The sequence below is a fragment of the Schistocerca serialis genome, chromosome 2 (assembly GCF_023864345.2).
Source record: "Schistocerca serialis cubense isolate TAMUIC-IGC-003099 chromosome 2, iqSchSeri2.2, whole genome shotgun sequence".
NCBI classification, from domain to species: domain Eukaryota; kingdom Metazoa; phylum Arthropoda; class Insecta; order Orthoptera; family Acrididae; genus Schistocerca; species Schistocerca serialis.
Genome location: NC_064639.1, coordinates 101,827,271 through 101,838,257, shown reverse-complemented (window position 1 = coordinate 101,838,257; position 10,987 = coordinate 101,827,271). Strand labels below are relative to the sequence as shown.

The 10,987-nt window shown below is 42.6% G+C and overlaps 1 protein-coding gene across 1 annotated transcript; it reads right to left on the bottom strand.

Annotated features, from left to right (window-relative positions):
* Positions 1 to 7,451: 7,451 nt before the first annotated feature.
* LOC126455757 (homeobox protein aristaless-like) lies at positions 7,452 to 9,231 on the bottom strand. Its single transcript, XM_050091523.1, has 3 exons — positions 9,223 to 9,231; positions 7,870 to 7,964; positions 7,452 to 7,599 (listed from the first exon to the last, which is right to left on the bottom strand). Exons 1-3 carry the CDS (start codon positions 9,229 to 9,231, stop codon positions 7,452 to 7,454), a joined length of 252 nt encoding a protein of 83 aa, XP_049947480.1.
* Positions 9,232 to 10,987: the final 1,756 nt, after the last annotated feature.

Below are 10,987 nucleotides of genomic sequence, written 5' to 3'. Positions count from 1 at the left end.
TTAAGTTTATCGCAAAATATTTGCCTCATGAGCTTTACGTGTTGCAGGAGTATAGCGGTGAGTGTATATCATTTTAGCATTTATTCGTGTCTAATTCAAGTATTGCCTCTAGTAAAAGTGAGCAAAACAATGTTACAATATACTAATTTAAAGGATCGGAAAATTTTCTGAAATAAGACTTGACCTAAGATTAATCATATTTAGAGCTGCAGATTTATTGACATTTGTCTTTTTTCTTGATGTACTGCTAATGGCGAGATTTCATACAATATTGATCTCTGTCTCTCTGACATAATCTGTTTCTTTCTTTTTGTTTCCAAGGGGGGTTAGTGTATGCTGGAGGATGCAATCATCAGTTTATTGACATATGATGCGAAAGGAGTTGGGCAAATAAGGAAACATTTCTAGATCTACATATATTTATATAATTTAACAAAAACACAAATTCATATAATATTACATAACAACAAATAAAATATTTTAACCAATTAGAAGCTTTAATTCCTACAACAAAAAGGGTTATAAGACCTGACTCATTCTCTTCGGTATCAATTCATACTATTTCAGTACTCTTTCTAGTCTACTCAACGTAACATTTTGTTGTGTTAATTAAATAATAACAAGTACCTGATATGATACGAAAATGTTTTATGTGCTATAACAATGAAGTCTTTTTGAAAATGACTAATCACAAACAATCAATGAATAATCTTTGTGCCGCTCACTCTAGAGCACAGCAAAAAATTCAGAGTCGAAAAGGACAAATGCAGTCAGTATTTGAGAAGTAATCAACAATTTTGATGGGCAGTTGCAGTACCGAATGTTGTGTAGGGCGACAGGTATGCTACCTTTCCACACACCATGAGTACGAAAGTCATGTAAATGCAGACGCAGATAAGGATAATACTTTATGACATAATGACAAATACTTAAATAACGATAGGCATCTTGATCATGCACACTTTGAGTAACTTCAAATATAAGTGAAAGAGTTAATTAGCTTATTGGCTTCTTAACATCTGTTATTTGTTGTTTTCTACAGTACCTGTCATGCCTCACTTGATTTTTCAGAGGGTAACATCCGAATCTGACAAATAAATGATGCGAAACTGGTGAAACTTACTAAAGAATAGCGACTGGAGCTGTACTTATTTTAAAATCTTCGTTACTGAGTAATACAACTTCATGGAAATGCAGAGAGACACTTAAGTCATCGTCACAGCGCAGTGTGCTTGAATGAGGAAAGAGCAGGACCAGGAGTACGTCATTGGCGGAATCATATGCCCCCTTCCTAATCATAGGAGTTTACCTGTCAGTTGCAAGGAATTCTCAATGAAGTGTTACCAGTACATATTTTTTTCTATCAGCTATCTCTATAGGCACAAAGCTTTATTTCTGCAGTATCTTAATGACAGTTGTCGACATCATTGTATTTCCTGATTTGATTTACTTGCAAATAACGAAAATCACTTCTATATCAGTAACATGAACTCTGTTACCGCATAGTATCATAGGCGAAGGTTCCTGTCGTTAGGTACACAAATTATTTTAATTCTGCTTCTGTACATTGTACTTAGAATGTCACCACAAGTATCTCATTGATAACACAATTCATTCCATATCGAGACTTAGCTGCCGCCACACTTAAACAATCAAAGTAGCATCTGTACAAACGGGAAATCGCCCGTCGCTTCACACAACATTCTTCAGTAACATCATAATTGTATTGTCACTTTTAGCAGTAAAACTTTAAACTTCAGCCTGGTTATGTACCCTAGAAGCACAGAAAAATAATCCACTTTATAGATAAATGAGACGCGCATGTGTTTCTTTGCGCAACTGACCGCTCTTTGCAGCGCTGGTCGAGAAAAGAAACAGTGAACGTTTTCATACTAAAAAAGTACTTTTCGTGGTATCGAATATCATCATCATTCTGAGGAACACGAACAGCGACATCGGAATATAATCTCTAAGGTAGTCCCATTCTACATGTTGCACATGAAACTGGGCACTATTTGAGATACGTATACATAATAATCAAGTCAGCATACTGACTAAATGTGTTCTATACCTAATTCAACATTCAAGCTCACTGTTTACCAGTGCGTCCGTTCTTATAAGTAATTATTTCATTGTGCGATTTGATTTATAGTTAACGATCCACTACGTTGGACAGTATATATTTTTAAAAATAGCGTCGGTTTGGAATGGATAAAAATACACTCCAAATACTAGTACATAAGGAAGGAGACGCTCTTTCTAAAATTTCGAAGTGCAGAAGGCATGAAATAATCTCTCCGGCATGAAAATCAAATATTATTTACGAACAGTCTTTACAAGAGAGCGAAGAAACGCAACTGGGCAAAACAGTGAAATATCCACAAAATGTAGAGGGCTTTTAATTATGTGGAATGGAGTAATACGCTTTCTATTCTTATGGCGTGTGGTAAAAACTACCGGCTCAGAAGGGAACTACAGTCTGGAGTAGTCAGCCTTGCCGGAATGACGCGAGAGGCCAGAAATCAAGAAAGGTGTCAAACAGTGTCGATTTTTGTCACCATTTATAATTAATTTGTATTCTGAAGAAGCAATGACGGATTTGTATGACAGTAAAAGGGAATCACTGTGATTCGTTTCACTGATAGCGCCGCAGTGGTCGCTAAAAGTGAACAGAAATTGAGACACATGTTTAATGAGGTGGTAAGTGTGCTAGTTCACGGCTATTACACACACGCAAACATTGGAATATTGTGATAAGTTCAGCTGGTGTCTTTGCTAACTTCAGTGAAAGGGCAAAGATTTGCAGGACGTGATGAATGAAATAAACAGTCTAATGAGAACACACTATGGATTGAGAGTAAATAGAAGGAAAACGAAAGCAATGAAGAGTAGCAAAAATGAGAATAGCAAGCAACTTAACATTGATATTGACGAACATGAAATATACGAAGTAAGACGAAGCAAGGAGGACATAAAAAGCAGTCTAACACAGACAATGAATCACGGACTGTGGAAAAACCGAAAAAAGAAAAACTGAAGCGTCTGAGATGTGGTGCTGTAGAAGGATGCTAAAACTTAAGTGGACTGATGAGGTAAGAAATGAGGAGGTTGCGTACAGAATCGGAGAAAAGAAGGTCACTTGGGAAAATTGGACACGAAAGCAGAGGATGGCAGTACTCGTTTAAAGACATCAGGGAATCACTAGTATGGGCGTAGCTGTAGAGAGAGTATAGTGCTACTCTGAAATGAAGAGTTTAGAATTGGAGAGGAGTTCGTGGCGGGACCCATCAAACCAGTTAGAAGACTGATGACAAAAGAATCATTCAGCAGCTCATTGACTTCAAGAGTTGAAAGCGTCTGTCCTCCACAGAGGCAACTTGTGCTAACATAGGGTACTCGAACACTATGTGCTCGGCGGTTGTTTCTGCTTTACCAGAGTCACATTTCACCCACGCAAAAAAAAAGCAATTGTGTGCGCCGCATTTAGACATGATGGACTGCTAAATGTGAAACTTGAACAGGAGACTCTTGAAGAGGCAGATGAATTACATCTTGTAAGTAGATAATTAAGGAAAATGGAAGAAAAATATAGTAGTAACTATGGTACAAAGCAAAAGGGGCCTAAACAAAAAGAAACATCTGTTACCTTCGGTAAGTACAATTCCTTGAGAGCAGGAAAAGATTCCTGAAAATCTGTATTTACGACATAGCTCTACACGAATCCGAAATTTGGACAATGGGGCAAGACAGAACTGAAACAACCTAAAATGCATGGGAAAGTCTTCCCCTAATTCGGCTAAATGGTTGGTGGCCTGGATCAAACCTCCTGTTTCCAAAGGTGAATGACTTTCACAGATGTTCCTGACAACTTCTGTAAATGAAACTTCTGAGAGGCAGGAAGGAGCACTTTACAGGAGGTACTATGAGTATTAGCAGGAAATTTCAAATTGAAGTGCCCACATTCTGCCCTACAGACTGATTGACCTAAACGTAATGCACATTAAAATAATTTCGAGGGGCGTTTTTAGTAGCTCTCTATAAATTATTACGATTATTACAATAACGTTTTAATCAGTTAGCTTTTACGATAAAAGATTCCCTTAAAGAGGACGTGCGCATCTAGTGCAAAGAGTAGGGGAGGAAAAGTACACTTGGTTGTACGTATGTAATTCTTTGATTTCTGATTTTATTTAGTTGAAAACGCATGAACAGTTGATCATCAATTACCGCCCATAGGTATGGACCATATGCATGTTAATAGCACATTACTAAGCTCACAAATAGACCTAGTGAAATTAACTGCAGTTGTGTCAAGTCTTAAATTAAGCTTTTCTGTTCTCTATTGTAGCATCTCAAGGTGGCATTGGAAGGCCGAAACTGATTATGGCTGTGGCATAAAAAAGTGATTGGGTCAAAAACAAAAAAATATCCTACAATAAGTCAATCACCGTTTCCACAAACAAAATGTCGTTTTTTTCCAACAACTTGTGGTGTATTTGAGTGTAGCCTGCTCTCTTTTAACTTCAGTTTGTTATCCTCATTTTTTCCGAGTAGATATTAGAAACCCATTGGAGAAGGTGTAGTTGCCGTCGGCGGTGTTGGTTTTCAAAATCAATGGCAGGATCTGAGAATCTTTTGAAAGTAGTTGGACTGCTACAGAGCACTGATTAGTGACGTAGAAGAATTGACTAATTTAAGCATGTCTCGTGGGTGAAAGAGAGGCAGCCGACCCTTATAAAGTCTGCATACTATATGTATGGCGAAGAATAGAAATAAATCGGGCCCGTCAGCAAACGTTTAGTAGGAAGCCTACGGAGCAGTAACTCGCGTGGTTTGTCTCTCGCACTGCACGGCGCTAAAAGTTTGTGGATCCTGGCTGTGGCCGCGAGAGGAACTTCGCCCAGCAATACGGAAGCTCCGAGACCACAGACCAAAAGAATGATTCACCTGTTGATTGTCAGCTGGATTGATCGAGTAAGGAATGGAGAGGCCCTGCAACGGTTCAGCGAGACGAAATACCAGATAAAGATAGTGATGAATCGAAGAGATGGAACGGCATGCTGTAGTTGAAGGGATGATGGAAAGACAGTATGGCAGTGACAGGCCGGGATATGAGTAGGTACGACAGGTCGTTGCAAATGTGTAATGCAGCAGCTATGCTGAAGTGTGGAGGGTTGTTGGTAGGCGTAGGACTGGAGAACTGCATCAAACCTAACTTACGGTTGATGATCGAAATAACAACAATGATACGCGACATAGTATAGTTCTGCTAGTTTTTGTGAGTGCTATATGAATCCTCAGCTTATCTTTATGTCTATAGATTTGAGGTTCCACAGTGTGGCCAAAATAAAACTGACCTTTAAAATATTTCATTTCCCTTAGGATAGACAACCCAGCATACATCATCAGCATCTGGGCCAGATGATGTAAGTTAGGTTGCCTACCTGAAGCGGGACGAAATATTTTTTTTATTTTTCGCGTCGTATATCATATTATCTGGTGCCTCATCTGAATTAGATTTTGCGTCTTCTAAAATAAACGTCAGTAACTGTGTAAGAATTCCGCTTTATTGTCAAGGGATAGATCCTAAGGAAGAAGATTTGACACACCTCTCTAACCTGTTACGAAGTAGCAGGTGTCTGTGTCCTGTGGATGATTCAGATGAGCAATGTTGTTTGTGTTACGGTGGACTGGTAAATAATGAAAGGGTGGGAGACGGTGAAAACGGAAGCCTGCATCTTTATTAAAGTTTAGGGGGCTGTCGAGTTTAATGTCCACACCAGACAAACAGGTAGTCACCAACAATGTCAGATACTATCACTCCACGACCCACTGCACAAAACTCTGACCAGCTAGACCAGCTACATGTGGATGGAGCACCTCCGCGTTAGTGTGCACTGGCAACGTCATTTACGGAAGCTAGTGTTGTAGGCACTGCATCTTTTTTTCCTTATGAGGCATAGAATAATGATAGCATGAAGTGTATACTATTTCTGATTTGTCGACTTTGCTTTTATTTTATTTATTTAACTTTCATTCTTCGCGACTAGTTTCCAGTTTGCAGCCCCATTCCCAAGCAATCAACAGGTTGGGATAGTACGTCGAAGAAACAGCTGCTGACCCACCAGTACAATTCTCCTTCAAAACTAAACCAGAATATTGTGACAAATTTTCTCACTCGGTTTTGTCCAGTAGATTCATTGCAAATGGGCCAGAGAAGTCAGCTACTGTCCAGTTCCTTCAATTAAAAAATGTAAAATAATTCTATATTTTGTGTGCTCATGAACGGTTTGTCACTATTTACAATATTACGCTCAAAATCGTACATAGTCGTCGAAGAAACAATACCGTCTAACTGACTTTATCCATTTTCTGGAATTCGAGCAGTTTATCCACTTGACTTAAAGCACCTGCTGCTACTTTTGGAATGACAAATTTTCAGTGCTTTGTAACAGGAATGAAGTTGGAAGAATTCCGCAAAGTGAAACAAGGTAATAAATGTATGCATCCCGCGTAACTACAAAAAAATGAAATGTCTCGTAACTGGAGAGTCGGAAGTTCTATGGTGTGATCTACGGTGACTTCGCAACGCCAGAAGATTGTGATGAAATTCGGGAACACCTACAACTGCACAAGACTGATGATTGGTGCAGTGGCGTGCAGCACTATCAAAAACCAATCTCTACTTTTATACCCAACTTTCCAGTGAGTGACAATTTTTCTCTTGGTGAACGAGCATGTGACACGCTGATAGTTTCTGTCAACTAATTTCTCGACTCAAGAACCAATTTCGAGCGCTGAGAGGCACACAAAAACCTTTAACACTATACTGTGGCAGTGTGAACTTCTGGATTTACACAACAAATAAACACAGACGATTACGTGGTATTGTTTCTTGAACGAGCAAATTCTTCTAGAATTCTAGTAATGTCTGCCAGTTTTCTCGGAATCTATCCCCCAAAGGGACTAATGACAGTTATTTCAATGGGCTATCACTTAATGTAAATCATGGACGGACTATGTTAGTTTAAGCCACAGTGTTCCAACGCTGTCCTCGGGTAGGCAGTATAAGGTGCCTGGCACGTAGCTCTGTTGCACGCATTCTGCGCATGCCCGAGCCGGTCGGCTACACCCTCCTGCAGGCGCTCGGTCAGGGCAGTTCGATCACGCAGGTTACAGCAGGTTGCGTGACTGACCAAGTGTCAGATATTTGTCTATCCCTGTCCGCCGCTGCCTGCGGGTGCCCGACTGCCTCTCGGCCCTCGAACTGGACCAGCCTGGTCTAAGGATGCGGTAACGAAGGGGTGTGAAGATGTGAAGTGGATCCACCGTGACGGACGAAGCTCCGGATCGCGTCCGTTTGTATGTTCTGGCCAGTGCGGATCGGTACTCTAGGAGTCCAGGCGGGCGCACAGCCAGGCTAGCGGCGGCGCCGGGCAGGCGGCGCGGGCTCAGCTGGCGACGTCGCCGTCGTTGCGCAGCATCTCGAGGCGCAGCTCGTGCTCGCGGGCCTTGAGGCGCAGCGCCGCGATGCTGGAGCTGCGCACGTCCAGGCCGAGGGGCGGTGCGTCCTTGGCGGAGGCGGCGGCCAGCAGCAGGCTGTGGAAGCCCGCGTGCGGGGGCGGCGGCGGCAGCAGGTGCGCGGCCGGCGGCGGAGGGGGTGGCGCGTGCGCGTGGTGGTGGTGCTGGTGGTGATGGTGGTGGTGGTGCGGGGGCGGCGGGGGCGGCAGGTAGGCGGCGAGCGGCGGCGGCGGCGGCCGGAAGGGCACGGGGCCGGCCGCCAGGAAGGGCTTGCCGCGCAGCGCCGCCAGCGACGCCAGGTGCGAGAAGGGGTGCGGCAGCGACGGCGCCACGGCGGCGGCGGCGGGCGGCGCGCCGTAGGCCTGCAGCGGCGAGTAGGGGTGCGCCTGCGGGCCCACCTTCTCCTGCTTGCGCCACTTGGCGCGCCGGTTCTGGAACCACACCTGCAACACCGCCGCACACATGAACCAACAGTGCGCATGTCACGTTCACTCCCACTAGATAGACAAAACCCTTCAAGAAACAACCAGCCACACATATTATAAAAAATGGATGTATCTATGTATGCATTAATGTACGTACATATGTATGTGCATAGGAAATAAGACGTCATAAACGGTGAATCGCGTGAAAAAGAAATTGTAGGGCGAAATATACTGGAGATATAGGTGAAGCACATGTAAAATTATCTGTGAATTATGCCAAATGTATGTGATACGTGTGTATATGGGCAAACCCCTTGCTAAGCTTTCAAGCTCCTTGTTCGATTTCAACCAAACTTGATACATGTGTTACTTACTATCTGGTAACAAGTGCTGTGGGGGTAAGAACCAGCGACCACCTACTCAAGTTGGGGGGATAACATGGAGAGAGAACGTCAGGAGGAAAAGGTGGACAGACAGAAAAGGGGAAGGTGGAGACGGATGAAGAGGGGGAGAAAATAGGCTGAGAGAGAAATGAGGAGGGGAAGACAGAGGGATGAAGAGGAGAATATGGACAGAAAAGTGAAGAGGAGATTTACAGAGGGATGGGGTAGAGCAGACACAAGGTATGTGGAGTAGATAGGTGGGGCAGCAGTCGATAGAGGGGGAGGAGTAAGTGAACACTGGTATGGAGGAGTTGGAGAGAGAGGGGAGGGGAGAGGTGCACTGTGAGAGGGGTCAGGAAGAGATGGACAGAAAGAGAGGGAGAAGCAAATTAACAGTGAGAGGGAAGAGGACATGGACACAGGATGAGGAGGAGATGGACAGAGAGAGGGTGAGAATGAGATGTGCAGAGAGTGAGAGGTGGAGGAGGCAGGCAGAGAGGACCAAGAAAGAGATGGTCAGAGAGAGTCAAAGGAGGTAGGCAGAGAGAGAAGGAGATGGAAAGAGAGAGAGAGAGATGGCAGAGAAGATGCATAAGAAAGAGGGCAGGAGGATATGCACAGAGAGTGGGGGGTGGGGGAGATGGAGGACAGGGGGAGGGAGAGCGGTAGATGGCGAGAGAGGGGAGCAGAGTAGAACGGCACATTGGAGGGGGGGGGGGGGGAGGAAGAGATAGACTAATAGCTAATAAAACTGGAACGCATACATACCTGGGCAGCGCTGGGTACTTCACTAGTAATGAATAAACGGACAGTGTCTTATATCCATTACTAATCACTAGATCGTCTCCTAATAGGGAAAACAATCTACTTAACAAAATGATAGTACTGTATACCTGCCCCATATGGGGGACACTCTGTTTCTACTCATATTAACAAAGTTCAGGTTCCCGAAAATAAGATATTGAAACTAATACTAAAAGCCCCATTCTTTGTTAGAAACTTAACAATCCACAATGACTTAAAAACGAAAATTGTTCCAGAGTCAGTTCTCTCCCTATCTGACAACTTTTACAGCGGACTTTCTCACTCCGCCAGCACACTAATTCATCAATGATCAATTTACGACATTGATAACGAACAAAAACATAAGCGTCCGAAGTTGGTACAGTCACCACATCAAAAATACAAAATGAGTCTAAAGGACAACACCATAAGTATTCTAACCAGTACTTAATTGTAAGAAGCCTTTCCAAGAAATGAAGAAGCAGGTAGAATAAGTTTTTCTCGTATCAACCAGATTTTTATGGTTCCATACCTCAATTCGTAAAAACGTAACCCTTCTAGAATCACTTTGTTGTCCATCTGTCGTCTGTCTCCCCGTCACTTAAGACGCCTTTTTTCTCCCGAACGTGTACAGAAATCAAGTTTAAATTCATGTCAAACACTAAGATCTACGGCGCCTTGGCGGTGAAAGAATGAAGCATCTAAGCCAATCCCAACAAAAAATACGGGCATTTATGTTACACATTAGATACTCGCAAATTCTCTCGACAAAACCTACAGGGTTCTAGACTCATGAAATTTGACAAGAAGTAGGATTTCGCAGTAAATGTAAATGGAAACATCCCACAGGCTGTGGCTAAGCGAAGTCTCCGCAATATCCTTTCTTCCAGCAGTGCTAGTTCTGCAAGGTTCGCAGGAGAGCTTCTGTAAAGTTTGGAAGGTAGGAGACGAGGTGCTGGCAGAATTGAAGCTGTGAGGAGGGGTCGTGAGTCGTGCTCTGGTAACTCAGATGGCAGAGCACCTGCCCGCGAATGGCAAAGGTCCCGAGTTCAAATCGCCGTCCGGCACACAGTTTTAATCTGCCAGGAAGTTTCAAAGAGCTACTGCCTAATAACAACTACAACAATCAAGATACAAACAGGAATGAACAGTTTCATTATGAAATGAGGCTCTTATTATCTTTTCTGTCTGACGGTTTGTTTACTTTGCCTGAAATCAATTTTTCCAACCACGAAAGACTCACTTGAAGCGATGCAGTCTTTTTTTTTTTTAGCAATAGAACATTACATAAACATCATTAATGAAATAATTTAACGATTGCCAAGATGTCTACCAAAACGTACTCATTTGTGTTATAAAGGGATTATAAAATAACAGTTCTTGCAAGTACGCTGTACGCAGATTGGAGAATGTTTCGTACACGATGACTGTAACCCGCCCAAGAGTGGTAACAAGCTGGTGTATTTGAAGGAGCATATCTCAATCATAAGCTTTTGATGAAAGATCGGATCACTTTTGATTAAGCCGCATGTCGCTTTTTATCGAATGAAACAATTTCGCTCTAGACTTGGCATTTCTTTATTTACATTGGCGATTGACTTGTTTCGAATTTTTGATTATTACCAAGGGGAAACCTCACGACCTCCTGGAACGCGTTTAAAATATTTTCTTAATGCAATTTTCTACGGCATCGATGAAATGTTTGAATGAAGACGTGTGTAGAAAACATTTTTATCATTGCGCAACAAAGCAATTCGATTACCTTCAGGTTTATCTAAAGATCGAAAGCAGACAATCATAAACACGAAAAATTTAAAGCCTCAAGAATAAAATGTCCTCACTGAAATATTTAATAGAGGCTATGGAACCGTGTGT